General features: G+C 48.9%; 1 protein-coding gene across 5 annotated transcripts in view; it reads right to left on the bottom strand.

Moving 5' to 3' along the window:
* Positions 1-9,099: 9,099 nt before the first annotated feature.
* Positions 9,100-17,082, bottom strand: part of Traf2 (TNF receptor associated factor 2) — a 45,436-nt gene continuing 37,453 nt past the window's right edge. For all 5 annotated transcript variants that reach the window (XM_076569240.1, XM_076569239.1, XM_042275146.2 and 2 more), the window contains 4 exons: positions 15,787-16,068; positions 15,234-15,411; positions 11,490-11,638; positions 9,100-10,763 (listed from right to left, as the gene is read on the bottom strand). In XM_076569240.1, coding sequence (XP_076425355.1) covers positions 10,545-10,763; positions 11,490-11,638; positions 15,234-15,411; positions 15,787-16,068 — 828 coding nt within the window. In that variant the 3' untranslated portion in view covers positions 9,100-10,544. The remainder of the gene's footprint in view (positions 10,764-11,489; positions 11,639-15,233; positions 15,412-15,786; positions 16,069-17,082) is intronic.

The raw sequence follows: 17,082 nt of genomic DNA, 5'->3' as shown, positions 1-17,082 counted from the left end.
TCAACTGCTGGGTGACGGCGGCGGCGGCGGCGGCGGCGGCGGCGGCGGCGGCGGCGGCACACGCCTTTAAACCCAGCAGCATTCAGCAGTTGGATCTCTGTGAGTTTAAGGCCAGCCTGGTCTATAGAGTAAGTTCCAGGACAGTCAGAGCCACACAGAAAAGCCCTGTCTCAAAAACAAACAAACAAATTCATTCTATCCACAAAATTTGCAAATCTTTTATTTTTTAAAAAATTACTTTGTGGGAGAGGTGACAACACACCTTTAATCCCAGCACTCAGGAGGCAGAGCCAAGTGGATCTCCGAGTTCGAGACCAGCCTGGGCTAAGAGCAAGTTCCAGGACAGCCAGGGCTATACAGAGAAGCCCTGTCTCAAAAAACCAAAACAAATTTATTTATATGTATGGGTGTTTTGCCTTCATGCATGCCTGTGTATCACATGTATGCAGTGCCCGAGAAGGCCAGAGAGGGCATCAGACCCCCAGTACTGGAGTTAGAGTTGTGAACTACCATGTGGGTTCTGAGACTCCAACCCAGGTCCTCTGGAAGAGCAGCCACTTAACGGAACCATCTGTCCACACCCCTAACAGTCTCCAAATCTTAACTCCTAATACCAGCTCACAAGCTATGGATCTAGTCAGAGTCTTGTCTGAAACAGATTTGGGTAAGGCACATTCACAGGATGCAAACTCCCTGCCACCTAGAACATTTGAGACAAATAAATGAAACATCTCCAAGGTACCCTTGTGGGGCAGACATCATATAGGCCTTTTCATTCCAGAAGGGAGAAACATTTGAGATACAACAAGAATCAGATCCCATAATATCCAAAACCCAACAGGGCAAACCCTATGAAATGCTAACACCAGAGAATTAACCATCATTTTATATTTGCCTTCTAGATACATGGGGCAGGGCTGGTCCTAGGCCTTGGCAGACACCTCCATGGCTTTACAGGGCTCAGCCACAGCAGCTTACAGCAGGTCTGCTGACGGCAATTCTCCTAGGTGGGAGTTGTACCTGGCAGCCCTACAGTCTGGGCAGCCCCGTTTCCAAGGTTCCACTAGGTGCTGTCCCAGTGGTCAATCTGCAGTGGTTCTGCACCTGCAATGTCCAGGGCCCTCTACCGTCTGCAACACCGCAGCCAGCTGCTGCATGAGATGCACCTGCAGCACCTGGGCCAGGAGTCATCCCTGACACATTTCAGATGTTTCCAGGACTCCCTTCTGCACCCTCCCCGGAGCTTCCCTGGGCTTTTCTAGTCCTTCCCGCTCCATCCATTACCCAGTTCCAAAGCCACTTCCATGCACACACACCAAACACACGTTAAAAGCAATTTTTAAAAGGCATTTGTGGGGGGCTGGAGAGATGGCTCAGTGGTTAGGAGCACTGGCTGCTCTTCTAAAGGTCCTGAGTTCAATTCCCAGCAACCACATGGCTCACAACCATCTGTAATGAGGTCTGGTGCCCTCTTCTGGCCTGCAGGCAGAACACTGTATACATAATAAATAAATAAATCTTTAAAAAAATGCATTTGTGGTCAGCCAGGACTACATAGAGTGTTTTTTAAAAAAACAAAGCTACAACAAACAGCTCCATGTGGTGGTTCACACCTTTAATCCCAGCACTCAAAAGGCAGAGGCAGGCAGATCTCTGAGTTTGAGGCCAGCCTGGTTTACATACTCGGTGAGTTCCAAGAGAGCCTGGGCCACATAGAGAAAGCCTGTTTCAAAAACAAAACAGGTTATCTGTGTCAGGCATAGTGGTGCACACCTTTCCACTCAGGAAATTCCAGCACTCAGGAGGCAGATGCAAGTAGATTTCTATGAGTTCAAGGCCAGCCTGGTCTACATAGCAAGTTCCAGGCCAGTCAATGTTATATAGTAACTGTCTCAAAAACCCAATCCATCAAGCAACGGGACCTGTGGGCAGGTCTGTCACCACGTGGCCTGCTGCAGCCTCCCCTGCCAATGGGCTCCTCAGCTTAGGTCCCTGGCCTGGAAGCATGGTAGCCCTTCCTTTCCAGTAACTCACTTATGGCCACCCATGACTTCTACACATGCCACCTGGGCCTGGGGACCAGGGCCCCAGCAAAGGCTCTTGTGACAAGTGCCCACTACTCAGGGGACATAGTGCCCCACCTCTCAGGTTTTCCTAAGGCTGACCCTGGCCACTAGGCATCTTCTTTATAAACTCCACTCTCCCGTTCATGGCCACATGTCTGAGTCCTCTAATCAGTTGGGATCCCACCCCCACCCAGCTGACCTCTAGCAGTATGGTCACTAGCGGCCTGGCTCCTGAAACTATGAAGAAATAGCCAATCCCAACAGGCCAATGTCAGCCCCCGCCCCCCCAGCTGGACCTGCAGAACCACCAGTCCAGGGTTCTGTGGTACTAGGCCGGCATCCTGCCCACCTGTCCTCTCTCATCCCACTGAGCTTTCCTGATCCCATAACTGTTGACTTAAACCAAACAGAAAATGAATTCCCAGCAGCTCTCTTTCCTACTCCAGAAATTAAAGGCAGAGAGTGAGAGAAGACACCTAGGTCAGATTCCAGCTTCCACATGCATGTAAACTACATGTATCCACAAACAGGTTAAAGCTCTTGCACTAACAATACACACAATACACAATAAACAGACAAGTAAGTACACAGGACACAGCACATTTCCCCTTCTCTCCGGCAGGCGTGAGTTGCCATGTCTGTGCTGATACTCACCAGGGAAAACAAGGGCTGCCGAGATAGAAACCCTGCGATGCCACGCATCCATCTGGGTGGACGTGCTAGAAGGGGTGATTGACACCTCAGATGCCATAGGCAGGAAGCTGATACCAGGACGGAGTGAGATTTCATGCCATGTAATAGTGCATAATTTAAAACTTAGGAATTGCTTATTTCTGGGATTTCTTTCCATTTAACTATCTTTGGATCTCAGTTAAACCAGAGTAACTGAAACTGTGGAGTAACAAACGTAAATCTGCAGACCAATATACTTTATGAATAGACAAACGTCCTCAATCAAATGCTATCAGATCTAACCCAGCGAGATATAAGAATAGGAGCATACCACAGCCAAATGGTGCTCATTCCAGGGATGCAAGGCTGCTTCAATATGTGTAGATCAATCAACATCAGCTGCCACCATATGAGAGGACCAAGAAAATCCATAGGAATGTGTCACTTAAAGCAAAAAGCATGCGACAAAACCTTCAGTCATGATTTAAACAAAACAAACAAAAACTTAGTCAACTACTAGGGAGCAGCTCATCAGGAAGAGGGCACCAACATCCTCCAGTGACATCACAGCACCCCTCCAGTGACATCACAGCACCCCTCCAGGACATCACAGCACCCCCAGTGACATCACAGCACCCCTCCAGGACATCACAGCACCCCCAGTGACATCACAGCACCCCTCCAGTGACATCACAGCACCCCTCCAGTGACATCACAGCACCCCTCCAATGATATCACAGCACCCCTCCAGTGACATCACAGCACCCCTCCAGTGACATCACAGCACCCTCCTCACAGCACCCCCCAGTGACATCACAGCACCCCTCCAGGACATCACAGCACCCCTCCAGGACATCAGAGCACCAGTGAAGGCTGGGGCACACACAGCGAGGTCACCCACTCTCACCAGGCCTGCTCAGTCTCATTCTGCAGCCTGAGCAGGGGGCACAGGGTGAGCGAAGGAAATAGAAGTGACACAATGGAAAGAAGGGACAAAGTTGTTTCTTCCCACAGGTGACACATTCATTACACAAAAGTCCCCATCTGTAAATAGACACGTGCCTACGCAGGAGAACCACCAAGTGAGCACCTCGGGGGGCACAAGCCGGGGGAGCAGGGACCTGTGCACCGCACAGCAGTGCCGACTCCACACAGCACTGGACTCCACACAGCACTGGACTCCACACAGCCAGTCAAACCCCAGCAGGATTTTTAACTACAGGGAAGCTAATTCTAAGATTTGAATGTATTGTCCAAAGAATAAAAATAGTTCAGTGTTGAACACTGGGAATAAAGTTGGAGAGAACAAACTGCACCATGCGAGTTAGTGCTGCTATAACCAAGATGAGCAGAGCAGTGGTGCTGAGAAGGCACACAGATCCCAGGGACGTCACAGGTAAACGCACAACAGCAACACGAGTTCCCTGGGAAAGGCTAATCTTTCTCCAGAAGGGCCAAAGCCAAGCCAGGGCCAGAGAAGCTGCGGTTTACACACAGCTGAGGCCCAGGCGCCGTCTCAACACAGCACTGAGCAGGCCGCCACCACATACAAGGGCTAACACAAACCCTGTGTCTTGTGCAAAAAAGATGATTAAGAAACAACACACCTGACTGTTATGTGGGAAACACCAGAATGTCTAGAAATCACAGAAGGCTGTCATGATTTGGTGCTAGCAAGGAATTCTGAGAGGGTCAGGGACATGGTTGACTGGTAACGTGCTTACAATGAAAGCCTAAGGACTCAAACCCACAAGTCACACACAGAAGCTGGAGTGAGCCAGCGGTGGGTGGTGCGTGCCTTTAACCCCAGGCCATACGGCCAGGACAATATGGCACCATCGCTGAAGTGGCTTTGCAATCTAGAAAAGGTACAGTGCCCCTTTCTTCGAAGGCAGCTGAACAGGCAGTGGACCGATGGCTTCTGGTGTGCAGTGGAACAACAGCTGAAACAGTTAATTCTTGAAGAGTAACTAGGCTGATGGAGTCTGGTCTCTCAATGGTAGACTGGCATTTAATAAAGGAGATGAAGCCACCCACAAGCCGAGAAGAATGGGAAGCCGAATCCCAAAAAACGCCAGCAATTTCCGGAATTTAAAATTCTGAATCATGACAGGGCACTGGCGGAATTCAAGTTTATCTGGTACATGGAATACTCGCACCGAATGTGAGGTCGAACTGTAGGCCTTGTGCACATCCTACTTCACAAATGAGTCTGTCAGATACGCTAAGCCTGTGGGCCGAAGATGATACCCCAGTGTGCAGAGAAACTTTAGGCGACTGTCCAGGCAGCTGGCTGTTTCTGTCATAACTCATTTTTTAGAAGTCACTTGTTTGCACTTCATGTTTTACTAGGTAGTATTATTTCCTTCTTGGGTCTCTGAAGGAGTTAGTTATAGTTTTCCTTGTCGAGAAATTCAGAAAAGAAACTAAGAGGCATTAAGTGTATAAGTTTGAAAGATATAAGATAGTTTTCTGCTGGTAATAAGTTAGGATAGAAAGTGAATTAGGTACATTTTGGACTCGCCAAAATAGGATAATGGAACTTGTCCAATGCAAATGGACCAGACATTGTTGATGTATTTATTGCTTGTATATATTGTATATAGTTAGACTTATATGCCTTTAATCCCAGTACTAACCATAGAGACCTAGAAGTCTGTACAGAAAGACAGTGACAGAGCTGTGTAGAAAGAGGAAGTGAGGTAGCTGGGCTAAGAGCCAATGAGAGGGCAGAAAAGCAAGGACTATAAGCCTGGGTAGACAGGAAGTTGTTCTTGGAAGCTGCAGAGTTGGTGAGGTGAGGTTGGCTGGTGGCTTTCCGTATTTCCCTGACCTAAGGCTTTAACCCCAATTTCTGGCTCCGTGTTTTTTATATAATAAGAACATTTTTTAGAAATTCGTCTACACTAGGTTGCTTTGGTCATGGTGTATCATCAAGCCAATAGTAACCCTAAGACACAGAGGGAAACAGACTGAGGTACCGGCAGCGGTGGGTGAGCAGGAGTGGATCTGCATTGATGGAGACAACCATCCATATCATGTTTACCATGGAGCTGACACAGAACTGCCCATGGTTTAAAAGTCTCATAACTTCACCAAGAAGAAAATCTGATTTTATTATGTGATGTTTAAAGAATCTACTGAATATTTTAGCTGTAAAATAGAGTGACAGGCCAAACAGTGATGTTTCATCCAGGTGACAAGACTTGTGGCTTGAAGTGCTGAAAGACTGATGAACCAAAGGAAGGAAAGAAAAAAAGAAGTCAGGCGGTGGTGGTGCATGATTTTAATCCCAGCACTTGGAAGGCAGAGGCAAGCTGATCTCTGAGTTCGAGGTCAGCCTGGTCTGCATACAGAGCGAGTTCCAGGACAGCCAGGGATACAGAAGAAACCCTGTCTCAAACAAACAAAAAGAAAAATCATCAAAAAGAGAAGGCCAAGGCAGGATCACCTCTGCAGTCTGAAGTCAGCCTGGTCTCATCTACAGTTTCAGGCTAGCCAGGGCTACATAATGAGACTATCTCATAAAGGGGAGGGGCAGGCGAGCAAGGGAAGAAAAAGACGGCAGGGGCCGTCTTGTTGTTAGAGTGCCTGCTTTGAATATTAAAATCCATTGTTACAAAAATATATGTTGGAACTAAAATTACAGGTAACATGGAAGGAGGGTCAAAAGGATCATTTTTTTTTTTTTCCTGAGGCTGGAGAAATGGCTCAGCAGTTCAGGGCACGTGCTGCACTTGTAGCACACAGAAGTTGGTTCCCAGCATCCATGCCAGATGGTTCATAACCGCCTGTAACTCCAACCATCAGGGAATCTGCCACCCTCTGCTGGCCTGCCCAGCCACCTGTGTGCAAATGTGCACACACATATACAAAAGAATAAAACCTTTGGGGCTAGAGAGATGGCAGGGCAGTTAAGAGCATGTGTTGTTCTTTCGAGGACACAGGTTCAGTTCCCAGCAACCACTTGCTGGTTCACAATCACTTGTAATTCCAATTACAGGTGATCCGAAACCCTCTTCTGGCTTCCTTGGGTACCAGGATGCACACAGTACTACATATACATACATGCAGGCACTCAAACATACACCAGAAATAAAAGTTAATATATATGTATTTTTAAAACATTTTTAATGCTTAAAAAAAAAAAAGAAAGAAAGCTGGGTGTGGTGGTGATCAGGAGGCAGAGATAAGCAGAGCTTGAAGCTAACCTGGTCAACAGTTCTAGGACAGCCAGGGCTACAAGGAGTGATCCTGTTTAAAAAAAAAAAAAAAAAAAAAAATTCCTGGTAGACTGCGACAGGGTTTCTCTGTGTAACATTCCTGGCTGTCTTGTCTTGGAACTCACTCTGTAGACCAGGCTGGCCTACGCCTTCTGAGTGCTGGGATTAAAGATGTGTGCCACCACTGCTCAGCTCAGTTATCCAGTTTTCTAGCAGAGGCTGGGGATTCGCATGGAGAGCAGAGTTTGATCTCCAGCACCCATGCACACGCCAGACAAATATGGTGCTCGGCCTCTATTCCCGGCACTCAGGAAGCAGGGATGGGATTCTTAGAGCCCTGTCTCAGTATGTGGAGTAGAAAGTGATTGAAGACTCCTCACACCAACTTCAGAACTTCACATGGGTGTCCACACATTACATGTACACATGCACACCACACACATAAGAAAATTCTAAAATTCTAACACATACTATAACATGGGTGGACTGTGAAACCATCCTGCTAAAAGGCATTATGCATCTCTTTTTTTTTTTTTTTGGTTTTTTTTTTGAGACAGGGTTTCTCTGTGTAGCTTTGCGCCTTTCCTGGAACTCACTTGGTAGCCCAGGCTGGCCTTGAACTCACAGAGATCCACCTGGCTCTGCCTCCCGAGTGCTGGGATTAAAGGCGTGCGCCACCAACGCCCGGCATAGCTCTTAATATTACTATCGCGAATAACGAGCGCATGTGCTGACAGGACGAAGTGCTGTAGTCACAGGGCGGGACAGGGGTTCTGTAAACTCTGGGGACTCGTGGTGAGGTGTGCTGCAGTAGTCACCCCCGGGAGGCAATGCGCAGCAAAGCCATACCTGCTCGTGATCTGCCTCCAGACAGCTGGAGTGGCAGACCCTCTTCTTCCCTGTAGCCTAATTCCCTCACGGCGTTAAGGAGGGGACAAGTCAACATCTGTCTCATTAGGCAGCAAGCAAGGACAGAGGTGAGCTGCAAGCTTCTCGCCACACCCTGGGACTCACCAGGTAGAGAGCTGACCACCCTCACCCCGATTCTGTCAGCATTCCCCCACTTCAGACAGGCTCAGACTCTGCCTGTCCTGACTCCTCTGACTTTGTCCCCACACATACTGCACTTTTTGTTTTGGTTTGGTTTCTTGAGTCAGGAACTCACTGTGTAGACCAAGCTGGCCTTGAACTCGGAGATCCAACCTGCCTCTGCCTCTTGAGTGCTGGGCTGAGGGTGCATGCCACCATGCCCAGCCCTCTGGGGATACCTTTTTATTCTTCCCATTCCATAGTTCCATCTCCTGTGTGTGTTAGATGCACACACAGTAGGGATGGAACCCAGGGCCTGTGCATGACAACTGTGTTCTACCACTGTACTACACCCTCAGCCCCTCCATTTGCCTTTAAGGTTACTCCAACGTAACCATCTACCAGTTTGGAGTGGGGATTGGTAGAGAGCTTGCACGAGGCCTGGAGTTCATTCCCAGCACCATATAAGCCAAGGACAGTGGCATACACTTGTACCTGGGAAGCAGAGGCAGGAAGATCACAAGTTCAAAGTTATCTTTGGCTAATTAGAGAATTAGAGGCTGGCTGAGCCTAGAAACTCTACCTGAAAAAAAAATTACCAGTTGGGCATGGTGGTAGAAACCTTTAATCCCACTTAAAAGGCAGAAGCAGGTAGATCTCTGTGAGTTCAAGGCTAGTCTGGTCTACATGGTGAGTTCCAGAATAGTGGGGACCACTCAGAAAGACCCAGTCTCAAAAAAAAAAAAAAAAAAAACACCAAAAGACAAAAAACAAAAACAAAAACAAAAACAGCTTCAACCTGAATTACCTAATTCTAGTTTTAAAACAGACACATTTCTAGAGAAAAGAAAAAAAAAAAAAGTATACATTATATATAAATGAGCTGCCAAACATAGAAACTGTTAGAACTTTAAAACATTATTTAACTGATCATATCTCAGCTTTGAATTTTTCTACATCAAAAAGGTTCAAATATCAGGAGGCAGGGGCAGGTGGATCTCTGTGAGTTCAAGGCCTGTCTGGTTTATCAATTGAGTTCCAGAACAGCCAGAGCAGTTATACTGAGAAATCCTGCCTTGAAAGAAAAAAAGTTCAAGCACAATCAAGGATCAATGTTAGAAAGACCAGAAACTTTTACCAAGCAGGAAGAAAGTAAGTAGAAAAATGGACAGAAATGGGCAGTTCCTATGGAGAAATTCCAGAGCAATAAAGCTGGTAAAGTCAGTCCTCAGAGAAGTATAAGTAAGTTACTACAAGGCACACAGGTCACACACAGCCCCACGAAGGCCCCTGATGTAGTTCTCTAGAGCAAGTACAAATACCTAAGGGACAGCCACGTAACCCCAGCTCTCCTGGGGCCACAGGTGACAGGCGGGCCTAGACCCTGGTCCAGCTTACGAACTCAAGGCACAGACGCAGGAGAAAAAAACAAGATGTCTGTCCTCCACCAGAAAGCCACAGGGCAGTCAGGGGAAGCTAGTCCTCCGCCATGATGCCATCCCATGCTGTTTCCGTATACTTTCAAAGCCAGCACATACAGAGTGAAAATTCAGACAGAGCAGGAACCTGAACAGGTCTAGACAGCAATGTTTCCTCAATCACAGCAGGCTCACCGAGATGGGCATGGATGGGTCCACCCTGGTGCTCTCCCCATTTCCTATTGTGGTGACTTGAAAGCGGACCCATGGAGATTGGATATGCCTTCTGACTAACAGACATGTCCCGTACCTAGACCATGGTGCCTCTATTCCAACCTCAGTCCAAAGAGTGAACCAGGCCAGAACCCTGAGGAAACAACCTTGAACATGAGCCAGGCAAGGGTCAGTCCTTCACTTCTACACAGGCAGACCCATGATGGAGTGCTCACATGGAGCCCTGGGCTTGAAGGGTATAAGGAACAGACAGTCAATGTGAAGAGGAAAGCAGAAGCCCCAGAGGGCCATTTCTACCTAGGCTGGACACAGCAGGCATCCTGGAGCCAGATGAACACCACTTGTCATAGACTTCTGAATAGTTTAATCACTTCTCCTCAATACAGGCCACCTGGCAGGGCTGTGCAGCCCAGGCAGGCCTTTTCCAGTGCGTGCCTGTGTCTCAGAGTGCTTCTCCCCTGGGCTGGGCTCTGCAGGTGGATGCCCTTCTCCTGTGAGCCCCTACCTCCTTGCCACAAGCCAGAGTGGGTAAGTTCGACCACCACACTCTTGCTGCTGGTGGAGCTCTGAAGCCCCCTCTCTCTCTCTCTCCAGGCTCTTTCTGAGTACCCCACCCAAGGGCCTCTCCCTTCCCCAGACAGAAAAGACAGCGAGAACTTTTCTACTGGAAAGCTGAGAAGACCCCAGCTGGTCCCACAAGGACCCTGAGCTGAATGGACCCCCCCACTCAGTCCACCAGTTGAGGACCAACTGGAGGCTCCGTCCTGCCTTTCCGTGTGATGGTGACTGGCTCAGGCGGAGGCCCTTCCCAGCGCTTGCACCAAGCCTGCCCACCCTTGTGTGGCAGGGCCCTGGCCCAGTGTGGCAGCTCCTCACTGAGCTGCTGTTCCTAGTACAGGTGGCTAGAGTCCCGTTAGGTCCACAATAGCTTTGATGAAGATAGCATCATCCCGCACATAGGAATTCTTGGCCTCCATCTTGGACACAGGGCAGAAGAGGGGGCAGCCGCTGGCGATATTCATGTCACTGACAGGCCTCTGGAAGGAGGATGAGGTCACATCAGGCCTGAATGCGTCGATTACATGCTCCCGGTTGTTCTGGTCCAGCAACATCAATGTTACCTGAGAGAAGTCAATCCAGGAAAGGAACAGGTGAGTCACCTGAAAACCCCACATTAGTCCTATCCTATCTCTCCCACAGCAGTGTGCCTAGATACACTGGCCACAGTGTATTCAGCTCCTCATCTGGGAACAACACATGTCCAAGGTTGTATTGCATGCTCATAGTGTCTGGAAATTGAGGCTAAAACTCAGTACTACACATTGTACTCCTGAGTGCTATTTCTTTCTAGTGTTCAGCAACAGATGTTTTCTTGCCGTGATCTGGAAGCACTTTACAAGAAGAACGAGGTCCAACTGTTGGCCCTGGACTGGTCAGAGTCCCTGGCCTCCTAGTCCTCATCTCCTGCTCTGCCTCCTCCACTGGCTTCTGGGGAGAGAGCTGGGCCCTGAGTGATGAAGGGACCATCCTCAGTCCGACCTGGTCTCTGGAGGGTCAGTTCCTTCATTAAGGAAGACCCTGGTTTTAAGCAGTCACATCCTAACTCTGACAGTCACAGGGGGGCTCTGGGGCTGTGGCCTTCCCTTGAAGCACACTTACTTCCCCAGGAGACTTTCAAATGAGTGAGTCAAGCAGCAGTCATATGTTCCACAACCAGCAGTGAGAAATCACTGGGGCACCACAGCCAATGTGCTGGTTATGTACACTGTCTTGGACAACCTGGCTACTCGAAAGCGGAACCCAACCTCACTCAGATTCCCCCTAGGATCCTGGGCTGCCCCTCATACCTTCTGATTAAAAGGCCACCGCAAGAGGGCATCATTGGGGCCTTTCATCACCACGAAGAAAAGAGACAGATGAGTTCCCCGCCCAGTGCCATCGCCATTCAAGTAGACTCGCAGACACATCTTGTAGCCGTATCTGCTTGTGTAGAAGGCTGGAAGTATGGAAAAGGGCCAGTGAGAACGGGCAGGACACAGCTCTTCCACCCGCAGCCCACCCTCAGAGAGGTGAAAACATAAACAACCATTCAGCTTTTGGGAAATATCAGGGAAGGTTTTCCTCTCAAAAGAACCCCCCAGACCTCCAGACAATCTTGCCATGCAGCTCAGGATAGCCCCCAACTCCAAATCCTCCTGCCTTACTCTCTTCAAAAAAGTTATTAATGTGTGTGCTCATATGCAATATTCCAGGGAGGGACATGCATGCTATGGCATGTATGTGGAAACCAAAGGACAACTCTGTAGAGTCATTTTTCTTACAGTTTTTTGAGACAGGGTCTTTCTAGGTAGTCCTGGGACTCACTATATAGACCAGACTGGCCTCAAACTCAGAGAGATCCACCTGCTTCTGCCTCTCAAGAGTTGGGATGAGCTGGGAGGTGGTGGCGCACGCCTTTAATCCCAGCACACGGGAGGCAGAGGCAGGAGGATCTCTGTGAGTTTGAGGCCAGCCTGGAACTCTCCAGGAAAGGCACAAAACTTCACAGAGAAACCCTGTCTCGAAACCTCCCCCAAACCCCCAAAAAAAGAACTGGGATAAAAGGTGCGTGTCATCACACCTGGCTTTCTCCTACCACTTTTTTAATTTGTTGTTGGTTTGTTTGTTGTTTTTTGGGGACCATTTCTCTGTGTAGCCCTGGCTGTCATGGAACTATCTCTGCCAAGCTGGCCTTGAACTCACAGAAATCTGCCTGCCTCTACATAAAAAAATTAAAGGCACGTGCCACCAACACCCGGCTTCTCCTACTACTTTTAATGTGGATTCCAGACAGCGGTCTCACAAATCCAATGAGCTATCTTGCTGTATCCCCCCTTTAAAGTTAGAATTAACAATGATAATTTTAATAACCTCAAACCGTAAGTATTTTAAAATATTAAAAACTATGGTGGAAAAACAAAAAACCAGCAGCGGAGGTCCTCAGCAGAGCTATAGAGGGAGACCAGGCCATAAGAACCCCAAGCCTGCCTCAGCAGAAGCATCTGAGGAGCAGAAACTCAAATTAGTAGGCAATGTCCCTCAGCCCTACAGTGTGGTTCTCAATCTGCGGGGTGCGACCCCTTTGGGGTAGCAGATCAGATATCTTGCACGTCAGATATTCCCATCACTATTCACAGCAGTAGCAAAATGACAGTTATGAAGTGGCAGTGAACAATTTTATACTTGGGGTCACCACAACATGAGGAACTGTATTAAAGGGTCACAGCATTGGGAAGGTTGAGAATCACTGCCCTACAGGTAATAAGCAGCCAGAACATGGTTAAGCCGTGTAAGACAAGAACTGGACCTGGTAACAAGCTTCTCAATGAGTTCAAGTTCAGCCTGGGCTACACAATAAATCTGAGGTCGCCTTGGCCATGACTATCATATGATACCCTGCCTCAAAAAATAACAGAAGACACACAATATACTCTTAAGTGCAAACAAAACATGTTAATGGTTGTGAAGACTAATTTTAGTGTCAAGTTGACTGGGTCAAGGACTACCCAGAGGGCTGGGGAAGCACTATCTCTGAGTATCTGTGAGGGCTGTTTCTAAGAGACTGGTAGATGAGCAGTGGACCACACGGGAAAGATGCTCTTGGTATAGGTGGACCCAATCAACTGAGACTCCGAACAAAAATAACAGAGGAAAACCAAACTGGTCTCCCCGCCCTGGGGGTAGGGCCTGTCTATGGAGTTAGACATCAAGCTTTTCAGTATCTGGACTTCAGGGTTATACCAGCCACTAGGGTTTCCACATAAAGTTGGCCTACTGTGGAACTTAGCCTCAGTAGTCATGTACACCAATGCTTAACCACCTTTAGGAATCTATAATTGCACATGCTGTAGTATGGGTCTGCAATGTCCCACACCATTGCCATTTGTTAAACATCTGATACTGTCTTGAGAGGGTGGAACCTTCCTAAGGTGGGGCCGACAAGGAGGTGCTTCAGTCACTGAGGGGATGCCCTTGAAGAGGACAGTGGGATCTCCGCTCATCCCTCTTCTTCTGATTCCCAGTGGGAGATGAAAAGCTCTGTACCAGTCTGCTTGCCATGACGTGCTGCTGTGAGTCAAAAGAAGTGTGTCCTCTCTAGGGAGAGCTGAACAACAGCACTCAGCTGGTTGCCCCCAAAGGCTGCCTGCTATAGTGACCCTCACAGCAACAGGACTGTCCATGCCCCACAGATCTAAGTCTCTGCGGCAGGGCTCCAAGTACAGCGCTAAAAAACTACCTTCCCTGTTCCTTGTAGCCTTTGCCTGCTACATAAACCTGGACGAGCAGCCATTTCCAAAGCAGACCTTTTACAGAGACCAGTGTTCCCCGTCTACAGCCCCAGGAGACGGCTGCAAAGGATACAGGCTCCTCATGCTGGACCCTTACCACACTAACTGTAGACGCCTGGAGCCCAAGCCTGCACACTCCAGCGGTTACCACCTACTAAATAAATCACCTGCAGGGGAGGCACTGCCCACATAGACGACCCAAGTCTAGAAATAGTATCAGGCACCCCAGGCTGCCCACGGGTCCCTTGACGTCTCACTAAAACACTTGTTTTCCTAGTCTCAATCCAAGAAGAAGGGCTCTAGGTTGGTCTACTTCTGGCCTCTGCTGATGCCCGTGAGGATGCTACAGAGCTGAGGGGAGTGCCCCGTCTTCTATAGCGAGGCAGGCAGGGACCACCGGCCCCAAGGCAATCCAGGAAGGAGAGGGTCTCCCAGAGTCTCAGCTTGACCCGAGAACCTCTGCTGTAGTGGCAGTTCTGTGAAGGGAGCCCAAAATAAAGTGAGTGCAGGACAAGTTCGGACAGCTGATGACTACATTATCAAGTAAGCTGCCGAGCAGGAAGAAGACACTAACAAGGGCACAAAGGCCTGGGCCATCATGGTCTGGGGCACCCAGAGGGACACGACAGGGACCGAAGTGTATGGACAGTAGGAAGAGCAGGCAGTGCAAGGGACCTGGCGGGACCCTTCAGAGGAGCTCAAGAGCGCCCCTCTACAGACCCTGTAGATGGAGAGGAGGAGACAGGAGACTGAGGAACATCCTCACAGGCTCCCTGCTTGCAGCAAATACCAAAGCTCAACCTAGTTGGAAGTTGGACAAGCTTGAAGCCATGGCCCTGCTTAGAAAGGTCTGCCTTTCATTACTCACCCCAAAGCCACCATGCTCATCTGCAGGCGACAAGGGACAGGCATACTTATCCACATCTAACTCCTCATGCCTATAGACTCCCAACTGAGTAGGGCACACTGTCCAATTTGCTTCTCTCTCTCTCTTTTTTTTCTTCGAGACAGGGTTACTCTATGTAGGTTTGGAGTCTGTCCTGGAACTCACTCTGTAGCCCAGGCTGGCCTCGAACTCACAGAGATCCACCTGTCTCTCTGCCTCCTGAGTGCTGGGATTAAAGGTGTGCGCCATCACTGCCCGGCCAATTTGCTTCTCAAGGAGATACAGACACTCCTGGTGCTGGCTGAATATGTGCCCTACCCCAGCCAGAGAACATTCCAGAAGGCCTCTGAAGCAGGTGGGAAGACCACAAATGGCACCTGGGGAGAAGATAGCAGGTGTACGGCCAGCTACAGCTTCCTGACGCTTCCTGGCAAAGTCTGAGATCTTCCAGATGAAGACTCCATCATAGGTGGATGCTTCCAACTCTGAGACCTTCTGCTCCAGGTCGGCCATGGCAAGGTCCTTGAGGCCAATGCTCCTCTCTAGTTGCTGCACCTGCAGAGCAGAGACCACTTCACTTTGACAGGAAGGCAGGGACCTGACTGCCGTACCCTGTGCATCCTGAGCTCCCGTTTCCCACACTGCTAGCCTTTAGAAGTCGCTCAAGTCTTGTCTGTCCCCAGGAGCTACCTCCTAAATGTGAGGTACATGTTCCAGTCCACTTGGAAGGCTCTGGGCCTACATGTCCCCAGCATATTGCATGACTCCTAGGCCAAAAAGTTTCAGTTGCTAGCCCATCAAACCCTACAGTTGAGTCTCTCAGAGCATGAGAATCAGAAAGCAAGAGGCCAAAGTCCAAATCATGGAGTTCTATTCTATGCTGTCCAGGCTCCAAAGATGCAGGACTCACTCTCCCCGCTAGGCACAAACCTTGTTACTCAGGGCCTCAATCTTGTCCTGGTCTAGCCGATGCTGCCGGCTACAAGCCTCTGCAGTCACTGCCACCCGCTCTACTTCCCGGTTCAGGACGCAGACAATGTTCTCGAAGGTGGCTGTCTTCTGCTCCAAAGTGTGGCAGCGCTGCAGCAGCTCCGGCCCCGCCTGGTTCTGGCTTGCCTGTGAGGCTGGGGACTCCAGGAACGAGCTCAGCAACAGGGCCAGGTGTTCCCGCAGCCTCTGCACCTCATGCTCCTGAAGCTCCTCAGTCTCCACCTGCGGTACAGGACGGGGTGTGTACAGAATCGGCCGGGGTAGTGCACACCATGGGCCGGCCACACTGTACTGGGAGATGTGTGGTTGTTATCTCAAGATGGAAGCTCTCAGCTACCGCTTCAGCACCATGCATGCCTGCCTGCCTGCCGCCATTATGCCCACCATGATGGTCATGGACCCCTCTGAAACTGCTGAGTCATAAATAAATTCTTTCTTCTATAAGTTGCCCTGGTCATGGTGTCTTTACACAGCAATTATAGAAAAGTAATTAAGACACAACTAAATATTTTCGAACTTGTGTAAAAAAAAAAAATTTTTTTTTTTTTGGTTTTTTGAGACAGGGTTTCTCTGTGTAGCTTTGCGCCTTTCCTGGAACTCACTGTAGATCAAGCTGGCCTCGAACTCACAGAGATCCGCCTGCCTCTGCCTTCTGAGTGCTGGGATTAAAGGCGTGCACGGGCCACCACCTGGCTTGTGTAAAAAATTTTAAGAAGTTAAATATACTTCAAAATTATATCATTCATTACACTGCATGCTAATTAAGAAAAATAAAAAGGCACAGTGGCAAATGCTTGTGGTGCTATATTGTGTACCCTAATAAAATTTGCCTGGAGATCAGAGAACAGAAGAAGCTACTAGATTAAACATAGAGGCCAAACAGTGGTGGCACACACCTCTAATCCCTAGTACTCAGGAGGCAGAGATCTGTCTGGATGTCAGTGAGTTCAAAGCCACCCTGGACTACATGAGATTGTTCAGTCTAGGAGAGAAACAGAGCCAGGCAGTGGTGGCAAACACCTTTAATTCCAATACTTGGGAATCACACGCCTTTAATCGAAGCACTTGAGATCTCACACTTTTAATCTCACTCACACACACACACACACACACACACACACACACACACACACACACACACACACACACCATTAATCCCAGCACTAGGAAGGAAGTGATGGCTGGGTGGAGAAAGGTATATAAGGTGTGAGGAGACGGGAAGTAAAGGCTTTTTGG

The sequence above is a fragment of the Peromyscus maniculatus genome, chromosome 4 (genome assembly GCF_049852395.1).
Source record: "Peromyscus maniculatus bairdii isolate BWxNUB_F1_BW_parent chromosome 4, HU_Pman_BW_mat_3.1, whole genome shotgun sequence".
Lineage (NCBI taxonomy): Eukaryota > Metazoa > Chordata > Mammalia > Rodentia > Cricetidae > Peromyscus > Peromyscus maniculatus.
Note: the sequence above shows the minus strand (reverse complement) of the source record. Positions and strands in the feature narration are given on the sequence as shown.